The sequence below is a fragment of the Tenebrio molitor genome, chromosome 5 (genome assembly GCF_963966145.1).
Source record: "Tenebrio molitor chromosome 5, icTenMoli1.1, whole genome shotgun sequence".
NCBI classification, from domain to species: domain Eukaryota; kingdom Metazoa; phylum Arthropoda; class Insecta; order Coleoptera; family Tenebrionidae; genus Tenebrio; species Tenebrio molitor.
The window spans coordinates 16,421,202-16,437,666 of record NC_091050.1 but is presented as its reverse complement, the minus strand read 5'-3'; the positions used below and the strand labels follow the sequence as shown (position 1 = coordinate 16,437,666).

General features: G+C 41.4%; 3 protein-coding genes across 5 annotated transcripts in view; 1 reads left to right on the top strand and 2 right to left on the bottom strand.

The window, feature by feature from the left end:
* The first annotated feature begins 4,492 nt into the window (after positions 1-4,492).
* Positions 4,493-9,981, top strand: Sld5 (DNA replication complex GINS protein Sld5). Its single transcript, XM_069047558.1, has 2 exons — positions 4,493-5,015; positions 5,064-9,981. The coding sequence occupies exons 1-2, from the start codon at positions 4,604-4,606 to the stop codon at positions 5,318-5,320; spliced, it is 669 nt and encodes a 222-aa protein (XP_068903659.1). The 5' UTR covers positions 4,493-4,603; the 3' UTR covers positions 5,321-9,981.
* Positions 5,307-12,137, bottom strand: LOC138130832 (ATP-binding cassette subfamily C member 4-like). Its single transcript, XM_069047513.1, has 11 exons — positions 11,917-12,137; positions 9,791-9,901; positions 9,398-9,740; positions 8,049-9,350; positions 7,855-8,001; positions 7,605-7,801; positions 6,942-7,555; positions 6,661-6,891; positions 6,313-6,614; positions 6,021-6,266; positions 5,307-5,973 (listed from the first exon to the last, which is right to left on the bottom strand). Exons 1-11 carry the CDS (start codon positions 11,988-11,990, stop codon positions 5,503-5,505), a joined length of 4,038 nt encoding a protein of 1,345 aa, XP_068903614.1. The 5' UTR covers positions 11,991-12,137; the 3' UTR covers positions 5,307-5,502.
* A 418-nt stretch (positions 12,138-12,555) lies between these two features.
* LOC138130844 (acetylcholinesterase-like) overlaps positions 12,556-16,465 on the bottom strand; it is a 44,693-nt gene continuing 40,783 nt past the window's right edge. For all 3 annotated transcript variants that reach the window (XM_069047529.1, XM_069047530.1, XM_069047531.1), the window contains exon 4: positions 12,556-15,291. In XM_069047529.1, coding sequence (XP_068903630.1) covers positions 15,161-15,291 — 131 coding nt within the window. In that variant the 3' untranslated portion in view covers positions 12,556-15,160. The remainder of the gene's footprint in view (positions 15,292-16,465) is intronic.

Genomic DNA, 16,465 nt, shown 5'->3' with positions numbered 1-16,465 from the left:
TTAGATGACTCCCCCTCGCAGCACGCCAAGAAGAAGAAGACGTCTCATCCCTACTCATTGTGATAACTTTCTTTCTCTTTCCCTTGGTGAATTATGTTTGTTTTGTCGAGACGGAGACCACGCTCGTCGACACTCACTTTTAAATATCTGCATGCAAAGATGTGACGAAATTCCGTTTTTGCCAAAGAAGCATTTGAAAAATCTCTAACGCTGCGGATAAACATGTCGCAACTATTCAACAACACGTTTTTGGTGAAGAAACACGAAAACAAAAAATCGCATTGAGTTTGTTCGTTCTGAATTTTTCTTCAGACACGACTGGTTGTTGTGATTCGGGTTCAACAGACGCGGTGGGAGCTTCAGTTTCGCAAATTTGGGATTTCGTAACCGAATCGATTAGCAAAACACCGATAATAAACAAGCAGTTATGAAAGTACAAAGTATACCATCATCATGCGAAAATTAATTATTGTTATTCGCCAAATTCGCTAAATCGGTTTCGGTGGTGACTGTAGAGGGTGAAGCAATGAAGTGAGAGTTTGAAAAAAGTTCATCGACTGGATCACGAGGTCATCAATTTTATATCTTTTATAGACTTGACAAGTGTTGTTGTTGCCTCTCCAACAAAGTTTCAAAATCGAGTGCTGTTCCTGTCGCAACAATCTATGTTTGTCAAAAACTTTCAGAATTCATTGGATTCTTGTGTTTTTTTCTTTTTTCGGATTCTGAAGAAACAAGCGGTTATTCGAAAAATTAATGGAACATAACTCGAGAATCATTTCATAAAATGTTTCCTCGATCATTCACGAACCATCCAAGAACAGAACATTTCTTATGCAACAGTTGCAAAGCTGTATTGAAATTAAAAAGAATATAAAGTTGTATCATTGTAGGTAAGTGTTGACGCACGTGGATTCTTGTGATTTCCAACTGAACTTTGTGTAAATATTTGTCGTCAAAGGTTGAGCAGTACTTAATACCATTCACTTTCATTGATAGGTGTTATAATAACAAGACAAATATCGCGCTAGAGTAGGTAATAAAAAACGTCCAACAGATGTTTAATTGATACGTAACAACTAATGAAGAGGACGGTGGAGTAATCCAAATTCAAAATCTTTGTGACAGTTGTTGTTGTGAAAGCGCCCGATAAAATCAAATCCCCAAAACTCCATTGTCAGGGCAATAAATGTTAATTTATCGATTTGGAGACGAAAAAAATTGTGTTATTTTGAAGATCTATTGGAAAATATTGTTATTCAACGAGATAAACTTCCTCATAGTACGAATAATTGGCACATAGGTGTATACCTAGAATTGGTACACTACTACGCACATCTTACATAAAATGACGAAATTCGTGTAATTTACCTAACCGTTAAATGTCATCGATATTTGAAAAACACTAATGTTACGCTCCACCGATTTAACTGAAGATTTACAAACAAGTCGAGCAGTACTGGTTTATCCACTTACTTTTCATTAACAAATACTTATTCGCCGGTTGCAGCGTGAAAAACTTACTTTCGCTAAATCTAAATTTTTCTAATTTGTTTGGGCGAGTTGGGTCATGTTTGCACGAGGGGAAACCCTATTGGGGCGTTGTGCAACGTCCCTGAGAAAGTACACATTTAAAATTTATTAGAGACGTAAATGGTAATATCTAGTTATTCAGAATTACCATACAATCGACCGGAACAATTTGTTTTGTGATTTTTTATGCAACGATAATTGATGGGAGCATGGCTGCAGTTTCACGCTCATTATAAAATTCTCATTAAATGCGTTAAAAGTTAACAATTAAAGTTGACAGCTTTACAAATGGCGATGACCTACATCTGCCGGTTTGGAGGCTAAGTTTCAACGCGAATTTCTTTCAAGGACGCCGCAAAAATATGCTTCTTTTTCACTGCGGAAGACATTCGAGCAAACGGTGATGATGATTCGCCTCGCGACTTATCTGAAGGCTTGATTGTTGCACCATCACGTAGAAAACATGTGTTTACCTATCTTTTATCGCATCAGGAAAAAGTTCTAGCTTGAAAAGCGCTTGAGAAAGCGGTCAAGAGGGATGAGGGTAGTTTATCAGATAATTTAATTTTATCGGTGTACAGTTAATTTCAAAATTATCGAGTACACCTCAAAAATCAAGAAGTCGATTTATTACAGTTTTTTGCACATGTGAAGATGCCTTTTTGAAATTTGGACGTCATATTTTTATACAGGTTAGGTAAGTTTGACAACATAAATGTCGCTGATATTTTAGAGCTCCATAATATTGTTTGTTTTATCCTCTACACGGTGCTCTTCGCGACGTTATAATATTGGGCCACCCATCTTCTAATTTGGAAAGAATGACCAATTTCCCGTATTTGGTTAGATTAGGCATTTTGTTTGTCAAAATTGACATTGATCTTTGACAAAAAATGTAAGTGCATTTTACATTGTACTATTGGGTTTACTACTGTCAACCACTGTCGCTGTCAAACTCATCATTGCAAAATGTTAAATACCGAAAAATGGACAACTGAAGGAGATATTCCTAGGAGGAAAAATTGAAAAGGTTTCCGCAAGGCAATTTGGCCCATGGACAATCCCCCAGAAACAAGGGAGATGATTCTAAATTTTTGAATGGTGGAAGGTGCCATATTTTTGACAAGAGAAAAGTCAATAATTTGAAATTGTCATCACTATTGACTTGACGTTAATGCTTGGTTTACATTAATTTGTTTTGAAGTGACAGAAAAATGACGACCAAAGTATTTTGTCCCCAATAGTAGAAAATTAGGTGTACTCTATAATTTTGAAATTAACTGTACCTAAATACCTGCTACATTCATTTTAACAACTTCAGTTTAAGTTTAGTTCTTATGTTATAACTTTATCGTTAAATGAAGAGACAGGTAAGTACTATTGCGGCCAAAAAATTTCGTCCGTCACTTTCAAGGCCCTGACATAAAGTGTAAACTACCCTTAAGCACCAATAACCTCGCTTTTTTATCGTTATTGTCATTTTGACAATTTGTCATTCAGTCCATCAGTCCAATTTTGTGAATACAAAGGACAAGTTCTACTCTTACACAATTACCACACGACCGCTAGTGGCACTAGAGGCACTTGCGGCTATTTTTGGATTAAAGCACCAAACAGAACCGTGGAAATTATACGAGTATGCCGTAGTTTTAAAAAAATCAAACGAAAAACATTAAGGCAAAGACATGGAAATGAAACATTTATTTTTGTTTAAGTACTTAGCTAAATCAAAAGATAAAATGAATGAAGTTTAAAATCAATACTTGGTCATCGCTCCATTGGCATCAATAAACTGCCTTACACGACGCGACATGGAGAGGCATAAATCTCTGTGATAATTCCTAGGTAATGATTGCCATGCATTAGTAATCGCAGTCAAAAGTTCTGCCCTATTCCGAATCACTTGTCGTTGTTGCAAATTACGAACCAAAAGTCCCTACATGTTTTCTTTAGGGTTTAAATCAGAACTGCGACTCGGCCAATCAAGAACGTTTATGCTATTATTCCTGAACCATTCTGCTACCCTATGTGCTGTATGCACTGAACAATTGTCTTGTTGAAATATGAAGTTAAAATTCGGAAAAATTCTTGAAACTGTGGGCATCATCACGTCTTCAAGAATCCTAACATAAACACATCACTGTAGAGCTGATCTTGTAGATGCAACATTATCCCGGGGCTATCTACTGAAATCCATGTCCATATGTTTGCCGAAAATCGACCGCTCCTTTCCGTTGTATTTGCTTGTATTTACCGCTTCAACAGCCGTCATAAAAGGGCTATTGCGTAATCTATTGAAAAGCATATTATCTTCTTCTGCAGTAGATGTGCTAGGCCTCCCTGAGCCTTGGCGTCTTTCAATAGTTTCATTTTGCCTCCATTTCTGAAGAATGGACGAAATTGTACTTTTAGATATACGAAGGTCCATCGAAATCTCAGCTTGGGACATTCCTCTTTGTGCAAGAGTTACTATTTTAATTTTATTAAAATTTGATACCGATGGCATTTGCTTGACTTTCAAAAGTGACAAGTAAAAACATCAATCATAATGACAATAAGGAATGGACTACACCGATTTTTTTGAAATGACGGAAAAATGACGGACGAAATTTTTTGCCGCCATAGTACCTATGCATCTCCTTTTTTTGTTTGTTCTATTTTGAACTTGTTTGTCATTTCTCTTTTATTTTTTTAAATTTAACATAAATTAAATTATCATTGGTTTTTGTACCTCTTATAAGGTTTTGTATATTTATAATACTTTTCTTGGGCTTTTCGTGTTTCAGGTAACGTATTGAAGTTTAAATCTATTTTATACGAACGAAAGAATTTGTTAAAGATGTAGTTGACATCACAGACCATGTTGACATTTTCGTGAACTACTTTCCAGAAATCTGTAATTCTGTGATAGTAGGGCCGCGGGCCGCAAGATGGCTTCTTGCGCCTTCTTGTCAAAAGATGGCGCCATGTAAATAAATGTCAAATTAAACATTTGCTTCTCGATTTTTTCCCGCCAATATATTTAACCTTTTTTTCGTGTTCCGTTTTAATTTAATCCACATTTCCAAAAATGAACATTAATTTGGACGAATTAGAAACCACCATCGACGAAATCGACGACACAAACGTGCAATTAACTTCTGCGGAACTGATAGAAATGATGGAGGAGGTATGGCTTAACGAGAAATTCGCTCCGGAAATCCTCCCCAACAAGCAAGAAATTGTCGATTGTGTTTTGGGGCAATTGGCTTTTATGGAAGAAAATCTAGCCACCTTACCTTGTTCGGATTTTAAAAAAGGAATTCACCAATTAGAAGTTGACAGGATTCGATATTTGGTTACAAGTTATCTGAGGCACAGGCTGGAAAAGATCGAAACGTACGTTTTTCACACATTGAAACAAGAAGAGCAAAGAACAGAACGAGACGAAGAGTCGTACCTAACAGAAGCCGAGCAAGAATTTGCCGTGAAATACAGACAAGGTTTGCAGTTGTGGGGTTTAAATGATGGTTATGATTTTTTTTTCCCAGGACTAGAACAACATTTTGAAAATGTGATGAACTTTCATCCCGGATTGCCGTTCGAAGATTGGAAAAATCAACTGATCGTACCGAACACGAAGAGTTTCGTTTTTTTGAAGGCCAAGAGTCGAGTCGAAGGAGTGGTTGTCGACGGAGGACGCGACGACGATAGTAAATTGGTCGATTTAAATCTAGGTTCACAATTGATCATTTCTTACAACAGCGTGGCGGACTTGGTAAAAAAAGGCGAGGTGCGTTTGATATAAAACATATAATTTGTTGGGAAAAAAACGAACAACAAAAAACGTTAATATTTCCAAAACAAATTGAAAAATAAATAAAAAGAAATCTAAAACACGAAAGTAAACTTTAACTAGATTAAGTGGATGTGTTTAAGCTAAAGCGTCATTTGTATCGGTTAAAAAAATATTTTCAAAATGACTGCTTATTATTGGCCTTTATTATCACCCTGTTCATCTCCGCTGGCCCCTTGTGTTGGTTGCTTTTTATCAAAATCGTTTTTGGCAACTTGTCTTAATTGACTCTCTAAAGTGGGTCCCGTTTCTTTCAACATCTTGCTAAAATAGCCGTCCGCGTTTTGCAGCAGCTGATGCGGATGTCCAAACTCCACCGCTCGCCCCGCATCCATCACCAACACCTTATCCGAGTCCATGATCGTGTTCAGTCTGTGTGCTATGGTCAAGACGGTGCAGTCTTTGAAGTTTTTACGTATCGTGGCTTGGATCAAAGCGTCAGTCGCCGGATCCACATTGGCAGTCGCTTCGTCCAAAACCAGAATTCTGTTGTTCCTGACGATGGCCCTAGCCAGACAGATCAACTGGCGTTGACCCGCGCTGAAGTTCGAGCCTCCTTCGTTCACCCTCTGGTCCAGACCGTCGACGGCGTCTTTCAATTCCACCTGGAAGCACAAAAATCAAGAGGGGTCGAATCCCGATGCCAACGTACATCTTCCAAAGCTCGCCACAAGGTTGCGTCGTCGCATTTTTCGAACGGATCAAGATTGTACCGCAGGGTGTTGGAAAATAATACTGGTTCTTGGGGGATGATGGAGATGTGCGACCTGAGGTCGTTCAGGCCGATGAACTGGATGTTGACGCGGTCGATCTCGATGGCCCCTTCGACTTTGGTCAGACGGAAGAGAGCCGAGATGAGAGAGGACTTTCCGGCGCCGGTGCGTCCGACGATGCCCACCTAAAATCACAGTTTGAACCGAACCAAGTTGGATTTGAAGTCGCACCTTCTCCGCGGGCAGGATCTCCACGTTGAGGTTCTTCAAAACCGGCGGCTCTTCAGGAGCGTAGCTCAGATACGCGTTTCTGAAGACGACGTGGCCCTGTTGGGGCCAATCGCGAGGCGGCTTCTTCGTCGGCAGAGACTCGAAAGGTCCCTCTTTGTCCAATTTGGTGTACTGTAGGATGCGTTCGACGCTTGTCATGTTGCTGGCAACGTCGGCCGCCTGTCTGACGCCGTATTGTAACATCCCGGTCAGGATCAAGCTCTGGGAGATGACCAGTCCCACGTTCCCGCTTTTAGTGGTGCCTGGAATCACTCGTAAGCGAGAGTCGTCGAGTGCGCAACGAATTACCGTCGTCGAATATGAGGAACTGGTACGTCACTATCGTCAAAAACACCATGCTGATGATGTCCAAATAGAATCCAAAAGTCTCGCTGGAAGCTATGAACAAGAACCAACTGCCGCTGTGTTGGTCTTGCAACGAGTCGAACTCGTTTATGATCATGCTTTGGGCGTTGGCAGACCTGATGGTCGGCAAGCCGTACAAGGAAGCGGACACGTGGGAGAAGACGGGGGCGCGAGCTGCAAGCAGCAACTGTTGCAAAAGAGTTACCAATATGTCGCAAACGTACTTATTCCTTCCAGTCGTTTGACGTCTTGAACGGTCGCCAAATATATAATCCTGAACCAGTAGAAGAGAAGACCCAGGACGATCGCCGTGCCGATCATCCACGGCGTCACGATGAATACCATGATCAGAATGCCGGACATGACCAGAAAGATCTGGATGGCTTCGATGGTGGCTCGCGGCAACAGCTCGTCCATGGCACCCATGTCTTTCGAGAACCTGTTCAAAATTCTACCGGAGGGGTTGGTGTCGAAGAATCTCATGGTGGCTTGCAAGATGTTGGCGAACATGCTGTTGTGGAGCCGTTTGGAAGCGTTCATGCAGATTTTGAAGAACAGGAGGGACCTGGAAGTCGTCAAAACGATGGACAAGAGGATGAGGACGGAGTAGATCCAGATGTAGGTGGTTTGGGAGAGAGCGGCGTCGGGTTCGGTTAGATCCGGCGGTATCAGCGCGAACGTGGGGTTCGTGGCGTCCGTGAAGTTTTCGGCGTAAAGAGTGGTCGTCTCTTCGGTTGTCATCAACTCGCCGTCCGTCCCGTTCCACATCCCAGTGTTGTTATTATCAACACCGTTACTGATTTGACTCGTGTTGGACAGCGATTGTTCCATGTTTGTCCTGAAAGTAGGATTTGTGACGACGGAAGTCGCAAACGAAACGGACGTACCAGTAGGTCAACCAGAGGTCCCCAGCGTTGCAACTGGCTTGCGCGACGAGCAGCAAGATTAGCACGAACAAGAAGAGCGCGATGCTGCCGCCTGCCCTGTAGTACTCCCAGTAAGTAGAAGTCGGGATCGCTCCTTTCTCCATCAGCTCTTGAGTCTCTTGCGGCTCGGCTTCGTCGTCCTCGTCGGGAACGGTGCTCTGAAACATCGACCGTTAGCAGAGAAGAAGAAAACGCTGTCGGATGGGATTACGGTCTGTGAGACGATCGATGTGAGTCGTTGCCTCTGCTTCACTTCTTCGTCTTTGGGGCTTTGGTCGTCATTCTCCGGTTCCAGGTTCAAAGTGTTCAATCCGTTGTCAGAGAGTTCGGCGAAAGTTCCGATTTTCTCGATTTGGCCCTGGAAGTGCGATTTAATCGTCTGCACTGACTCGCGCTGCGACTTACGTTGCTCAAAACGATAATGAGGTCAGCCTGTCGGAGGAACTGCAACTGGTGGGTGACCAAAATCCTGGTTTTGTCGGCCAGATAGTTGACGATGCACTCGTTGAAGAGGTGTTTGCCGACGTGGGAGTCCACCGCCGAGAGAGGGTCGTCGAAGAGGTAGATGTCGGCTTCTCTGTACACTGCTCGGGCCAAGTTGACCCTCGCGCGTTGACCTCCGCTGAGCGAGGTCCCCCTCTCGCCGACCAGAGTCTTGTCTGCGTGGGGAAACTGCTCGAAATCGGTCTCCAAAGCGCACACCTTGACGACGTCTTTGTAGCGATTTTTCACGTAAGGTTGTCCGAAGAGGATGTTGTTGCGCACCGACGAGACGAACAACCAAGGTTCCTGCGAGGCGTACGCCACGCTGCCCGTCATGTTGAACTTGCCGGCGTTGCGGGGCAACTCTCCGAGCAGCAGCTGCAAGAGGGAGCTCTTGCCGGCGCCGACCGGGCCCACCACGCAGCACAGCGTTCCGGGTTTGATCTCCATGTAGAGGTCGATGAGGGTGTCGACGATGGGGTTGGGGGTCCAGCTGGCGCTGACGTTGTGGAGTTTGATGGTGCCGTTCTTTTCGGACTGCGGGAGCGACTCCTGCCGCGCGGTCTCGTTCTCCTCGAGGACCAGAAACTCTTCGATGCGTTTCACCGACGTCTTGGCCTCCGCGAGGCTCGACACTCCCATGGGGTACAGGATGCACATGAACAGCTGGACGGTGTTGAAGAGCTGCGCCACCGCGAAGACGACGTCGGCCGTAAGTCTGTTGCCCATAAGTACAAAAGTTATGACAGTTAAGTACGTGGCCGTTCTCTCCGTGAAGACCGATAAGGCGATCGAAAAGCCCTTGATGTACGAGGCCTTGGCGACGATGTTGATCTCGTATTTGCGCGCCAAGGCGACCACCTTCTCGAATGGCTTCTCCCAAGCGTACATCTTGATCACTCGGATCCCAGCGGTGATCTCGTTCATCAAACGAACGCGACTGTCAGTCTTTTGGGCGATCTGCATCCGATAGATACCTTGCAGTTTGGACAGATAGCCCTGCACGAAGACCGCTTGGAAGGTGATCGCTCCCAAGCCCGACAGAGCCGCGAGTCCCACGCTCCTGTACATCACGTAAAAAGCAACGACGGCTTGGATCGGCATGATCCAGATATAGTGCAAGAACGGGGACGCGAAATCGAATCTTTGGACGTCGTTCGACAGCAGATTCACCAGCTTCCCCACCGCCACCTGTCCCAAAGAGGTCCTGTTCAACCTGAGCAACTGCAACGAGACCGATTAGACCCGCCAAAACCTCCACTCGACCTTACTTTGCGGTAAATCAACGAACAAATGGCAATCCGACATCGCATTCCTATTCTTTGAGAGTACAAAATGCAGTGGTGCATTATTACGACGTTGGAGAACGCTATCAGGACGAGTGCCGTGGCCAGACCCCATCCTGCGCCGGCCGTCCGCGTGCTAGGATCCATCTCATAGTAGCTGACGTACGCGGCCAGGACTACAGGCAGCAACATCCTCAACACCACACACTGCAAGCACAGGATGACTCCTGCGACGCAGTATGACTTGTAGAACGTTCGAGTGATCGCGCTCAACAAGCTCGCTTTTTTCTCTTTTATCGCAGTCGCTTTTACTTCGGCGTACCAGTTTCTGAAATGCGAGGGTTAAAACCCCGAACGGTGATTGTTCTGCAGTTTTACCGTTCCATCTCGTCTCCGAGGGACCCAGACGAGTCGAGTTTGGCACAGTTGTACAAATCTTTGATTTGCAAATCGTTGTTGTAGCCATATTTGAATAGAGGCAAAATCCAGCTGGAAACGTCATCTTTCTTATTTTTGTTCCAAAAGTATTCGGAATCCGGTTAGTCATGATAAACAAAAATTGTATAATCTGTTTCAAAATAAAAAAATCACCACCTGTTGAATTATGTTGTCAGAAAAAAAGAAATCCCTAGAATAAGTTTCATTTTTCTGGGTTGGCCCAACCTTCCGCCAAAATTTGACCTTCAGTGTGTCACAAATATCAAATTATAAAAATGCCTCGAAGAACAAGGAATCTTTTAACCGCTAAATTAAAGCGAGCGTTCATTATGAGCTTGGAAGAATTTAAAAAACACGATGAACTACGACCAAAACCACTGTCGACAGTTTTATTTTATAACCCCACGTTTTTTTGATACTTTCAAACACTAAAATCAAAAGTTGGCGACGTTGACGGTTGTAGAATGCAGTGTTGGTGGATTTTTGATTTTGAAACAAATTATAAATTCAAAAAACTTCTGGACTCAAAATTAAATTTTAAATAAAATGCTTGTTTTGACTGTACTTGGGTATAAAAAATTTTCGCTAGAGTGTACCGACATCAAAATCTAGTTACAGAATATATTTAGGTTATGTTTTCAATTTTAATTATTGAACTAAAAATGTTTTGAATCATTCATTGCTTCGAACACTTGAACTGAAATGCAGCAACTAAATGAATTGGAGCAATTTAATAAAGTTTATAAAAAACACACGACCAACTGAAAACAGGTAACAAATTAAACAACAACCAAAATCATCCAAAATAAACTAATCTGTTTCATTTATTCAGAATCGGAAGAAAATTATTTAACATTTATCTGCAACATTTTGATTTATGAATCACAAGAACGAACACCAATTATTATTAGTTAACAATACTGGAACAACTTTGGAACAAATTTGTAATTTCTTCCCGTTAATATCACTTTTTTGTTTCTTCCTCATAATAATTTCTTATGGCCTTCTTCTCTCGCGCCAATAGAACCACCCTAGTTCGTTTTGAACTTTCCATTTTAACCTTTTTACAAAATACACTTAAATAATTTTGCAATTTATTTGACAATGTCAATTTAAACAAATGAATAGTTTGAAAAATTAAAAAATCATAGATGACAACTAGGCAATATAAAAATAACTAGTGATTTAACCAACCTAACAACTGCAATTTTGATTTTGACAGTTCAGATGTTTTTTGAAAATTGAAGCTCTCAATTGAAATCTGAAATGTGCTCGTCACGCGAATCCATCTACGAGATGACTTTAATCCTTTAAAGCTCGTTTTTATGTGGGGCAAATTATCGAATATAAATTCATACGTTATAAATCATGTTTGAATAACTAGGTAGATAACCGTATCGGCACACGTGTTATGTGTCAGCTCTTTTTGTAGGGTGGTGTCAGAACGCTTATCCGACACACTGTTTACATTTACCTAATTATTTAAACAGTGGTGTGGCATAATTTGAAGAAAGAGAGAGACAGAAGCGGCGTGTTATTAGCGAGAACATTGAAATTCAAATGAGATTAAAATTTTCAGAACTTATTGTACTACTTCCGGCGAATGTGCTTCTCTCTCTCTATTTTAATATTCGCGAGACACACCTGTGTGCTCCTGATTTATAAAAAAATACTCTGCGCGTTTCGGCAAGTTTAAATTGATTTATAATCGGCGATAAATGCATCTCATGATGATGATCGTCAAAAGCGTCCTTGCCGCTTCAATCTTCACTTTGACCTTACTCGCTGCTACTGTTAGAAAAACACCGTTAACGGTACAACAATGAAGATAACAGAAAATATTGATTGTGTTCGATATTGGGGTGGCGGTTTTGTTTAGTGTTGTTGACTTATCGATTGTTCCAGTTACAATAAAATATTGCGATTCAAATCCGCTCCAGAATCTTGACGACTGCACAATTACAAACAAGAACAGATCACATCGGGACGGTCGTTTCCGCAAGCGAGCTCAACTCGGAGGAGTCTAGCTTGTTCGGGGATGAACCCCGCAACACCTCAACACTTACGCGAAGCACAACTTCGAAAGGGGATTGGCCGTCTCTTCGGGCGACGGGTGGTCGTATTTTTTGCTGGAATCCATGACTTAAGTACTAGAAGGCACAACGATGAATCAATCAAGAACCGCGATTAAGTCATCTTAATTGAATAAGTAAATCGCGACTAACACATCGACACTGCACCGATCGACGTTTCATCTCGAAGTGAGGTTAGGAGGATGATGGTAGGGAATTAGCGAAGCGAATTCAAATCGGGCCAATCGGGGGGCGTCCTCCTGGCCTTTATTGGTTGTGCGGGGCGCCGCATTTCGATTAATTCCGTCTCATTATATAAATCCTATTGACAAATCGAAATCGAAAGCAATTATATCGACCTTGGTGGATCATGGTTGTGATAAAAATTGTGCAACGTCTTGCGTAACGTGAATTTGGGGCGCTGGTTTTATCCAGATATTTATAGCAAGTGCAGATCTTGGATTCGTCAGCGCTTTTCACGATAGCGATAAAAGTACAATTTTTATTTGGTCACCTTGTGAGCGTCGATAAGACGATGACTGTCATTGTCGATAATTTTCTCGAAATGATGAGTCGATTCGTCAGGAGTGACTTGCGTTTTGCGGCAGAGAGGGGTTAATTGAAACGCACGTGTCTGTACAAGCATTCATTTATTTTAATTCAATCAATCGTCAATAATAATTATACAGCCAATGGCCTACAACAATCCTATAATCAATAATATATTTATAATAATATTTTACAATATATTTAAATAATAAGCATAGTTTACTGTCGACTATAGGCCATCTATAGTAGCGTAAGTAGATGTAGTAATGTATCAACTAACGGAACCGTTCAATTAACGAAACGCAATCGTCTTGACACCACGTTCGATAATTTCTCACCTAAATCTAACAAAATCAAACAATTCAACTATAATAGATACCATTTAAATATTTTTTTCTTATATTCTTATCACATTAACTAAGTTTAAATTGTTTTACAAAATAAATTCATAAGAAGAATAAATTGCTTTGGACAATCTTTTTTAAAATTTCGCTGTTCTATTAGGCTTTTAAAGTATTTACTTAGTTTAATTTTCCATTTTTTTTTTCACTTAACTATTATTCAAAGGTAGCCCTTAGATTGAAACTGGAAGAATCTGACAAGCCATTTGAACGTTTTCAAGTACTTAGAAACGATATGTTTTGGAAGAATATTGTTACAGGTTCATCACAATGCGAAAGGTACATATTGGTTCAGTTAGGTACTCAACTTGCGGATCGGACGTACAAATCAAAACAAACGAATATCACAATAGAAAAATTTTATCGTTTCTAAGCAGTCAAAGTAGCCTACGAACTGTATTACTGAATATCATAAAGCATGGATATGTAGTTTATTCTATTTGACTAACCTATAATGATATGTTCATTATTATTATTATTATTATTTATTTTTTTGGAACACCTAATACTTATTTCTCGAGACATTTTTATTTTTGTAGTTTTTTTTTTTTGAAATATTTTGCCAGTCACAGTGTCTTATAAAACTTTGTTAATAGTAAAATAACATTAAACATTTTGTCGTGAATGCTCACATCAAACTGCAAAGTACATTTTCATTGTTATTATAATTTTTTTGTAAAGCGATTAATCGACGATTAATCCTACAGCGTGTCAGTTGAAGGAAACCGTTTTCATTTTTTACCTCATCTAAAAAACAATAACGACTATCTAGTCACACCCAGTGCAATTTTATGAAAATCTACGACAACGTTACAAAATTTACAATATTACTGGTCGAGTTTCGCAGGGGCGCGTCGGAAACATGGGGAACGTGCGTAATCGCGCTCGCCATCTTCCGCGGCGCCATCTGCTTTCTGGTGATAACAATTATTAGTTTGACTTTAATTAATTCAGAAGCATTGCCACTTCTTACCTATCGATGCCAATAACTTAACTAACACCTATCTACAAGAGCGACGACGGACGCCATGTTTCATGCATCGGATGCGCGCAATGTATTTTTTTCGGATGAAGGGAAAGAAAGTATCACAACGCTGCGTCGGTGTCGGCGGGACCGTGGGGTCTTTAATACTGATATACGGAGATACGTAAAGCTAGTCGGAGGTCGGTGGATGTCGTTATGTACAGGTTTGGCTGGCGGCAGTCACCTGGTCGGGGGTGGTGTTTTCATGGGGTTGTCGCATGCTATGTAACTTGGCGACCGCGGTCTGTCTACGGTAACATTCAATTCAGCTAAACATAAGATTTGTTTTAGTTATGTACAGAGTGTTTTGAGAGTATTTACTAAGTTTAATTAGGTATTTTAGATAGTTTTGTTTTGCACCATAATCTGGATATGTTTGAGTAGTAAATGCAGGGCGAGCGTAAGAAAAAAGGCGACTGAGTGACTACGTGACATGAAAATGTTTTTTTTAATAATCGATAAAAATCACTCAGAACGCTAATACTACTATCGCGGAGGCACTAGAGTACTATCTACTAGACTAGGATAGAGAGATCCAATAGTTTTCTTATTTGTCAACTATTTGTTTCATGAATTCATAAGGCAGCAAAGACATAGTAGCAGAGTTGTGTGTTTGTTTGTTTTTAGTATTCAAGTTGGCATTTATTGTTTGTGTCAGGGCGTTCGTCCCTGTGTTGTCCATCTTTGCTGGGCTAAGTGAGCGACAGATCCGGCCGAAGGGAGACATGAAAATTCGTTTCACATGTATAATGCACAGCCCTAGAACTAAGTGATAGTGGCTAAGAACTAACAGTAGACAATAGGCCCTAACATTAAGCTGCTAAGAAGCAATCTCTGCAACCTCGTAACACTGGTCCGTATCATATACAAGTAGTATAAAAATTTAGTGCGTATGGTCGCTGGCAGCGCCCTCTCATCAGCACAACCACCTACGTAAGACGCGCATCAACTGAAAACTGAAAAATGAATCTTCTCCTCGTTTTAGTCTTTCAGCGATTCGACAATTCCGATCGCATTGCAGCCACCTGCGTAGGCCGGGTGAACATGAATTTGTTACGTCACAAGCGAGTCTGCTGCAGCATTGATTGACTCTACGTAGCGATAAAAGCGAAAATCTATAAATCGACTCGTCGAATTCCTTGTTTGTGTTGATTTTTGTTTTTTTTTTTGGTAATGCCTCACACACAATACTAATGGATATGTTTCAAGGCGCTAGTTTCTAATGCGCTTCAAGGGAACTCCTCTAGGTGGGTCTTCCTGTGCGTTAGAAGGGCCCCGCTCGGAGCGCCGCCATCGTCGACACCACCAGCAGGCCGGCAGCGCCGCTCTTCGGCCATCGCAGCGAGCTCGCCCCGTCGGTGCAGTTCTGGCGAGGCGGCTGGTTCTGGAGGTCATCTGGAACAGCACGAGGGGCTCAGAAAAAATCACGACGGGAGCGGGAACAGGGATGGGAATCGATCGGGCGCGATGAATATCTTCATCATCGCTTGGGGGTTTTGCGACGTTTTGACGGCGGCTTTTTGCGACGACGAGGGTCGCCGTTATGTCAGCGTAACCAGTTCCTGCGATTAATTGGCCGGCTCTCGGCGGGAGTTCGCGTCACGAGCAATAAGGGGGAGAACCGGGATGACGACGGCGACGTCGTGGACCCGGACCACCTCCGAAAAATAATTAATAATTTCGCGGATCCGAGTTAAAGTTGTCGGGAATTTTCGAAGGGAGCACCGGAGAAAAATTAACTTTCATTATTAACAAACGCGAAAAACGTGAAGTGTCGGCGGCCGAGTTGGAGCGAGTAAATATTTAACATGCGTAAATTATTATCTCACTACAGACTTTTTAATTTCGGCGATGAATTTTTCCGGCATTAATACGGAAGACGAGGGACGACGGGATTAAGAGGCTTTTCTGCGCAGCTGAAAATTGCTCACACCAAAAAACAAATCGACGAACGAACTAACAAACTGTCAACACAACGATGTTAAAAATGTTTCAACATCGTAGGTGCTGCCACCTATAAATTTATAACCTATAAACTTAAGGTGAATTGATGTAATTACGTACTTGGTTTTCCGAAAAACGAGATTTAGATATGCAAATTAAACTAAAGAGTTGTCGGAAATTAATTAAAACCGAATCGCCCCTCAACAAATTTCGTTTGTTTTATTGTTCTCAAAGAAAACACTGAAAATGTTCACCGTTATGCTCACTCGACCACTTCTCTTCGCTTATTTTCAAAAGTGTTCTACAGTTGGTTGCAAAAAAATCGGGAAACGATAATTTCCCTAAATTTGTCAATTAATTGTGTACTTGACAATTCCTATGAAATAATTTAAAAAAATGTCATTGAATTTTGACGTTAATTCTAACCTATCTCTCGTAAGAAGATTTCACACTGGGAAATGTAAAAATGCTTCAATTTTATTCTGACAGTTCCCGTTTTTTTGCAACCAACTGTACAACATTGTCTGATCTTCTGATTGGTATCTATTACGACAGCAACGTGTAATTTTATATCCAAATCCAAATCCACTCGTGGTAGGTCAGAAAAACTCGGTGGAAACAAAGA

Excerpts from the sequence above, each read along its gene's own strand:
- Sld5 (XM_069047558.1), top strand. The coding sequence starts at position 4,604 with ATGAACATTAATTTGGACGAATTAGAAACCACCATCGACGAAATCGAC. Across the intron at positions 5,016-5,063 it reads TGCCGTGAAATACAGACAAG|GACTAGAACAACATTTTGAA; the intron begins GTTTGCAGTTGT and ends TTTTTTTCCCAG.
- LOC138130832 (XM_069047513.1), bottom strand. The coding sequence starts at position 11,990 with ATGGATTCCAGCAAAAAATACGACCACCCGTCGCCCGAAGAGACGGCC. Across the intron at positions 9,902-11,916 it reads CTTTCGAAGTTGTGCTTCGC|CTGGATTTTGCCTCTATTCA; the intron begins GTAAGTGTTGAG and ends TGACGTTTCCAG. Across the intron at positions 5,974-6,020 it reads TGTGGCGAGCTTTGGAAGAT|GTGGAATTGAAAGACGCCGT; the intron begins GTACGTTGGCAT and ends TTGTGCTTCCAG.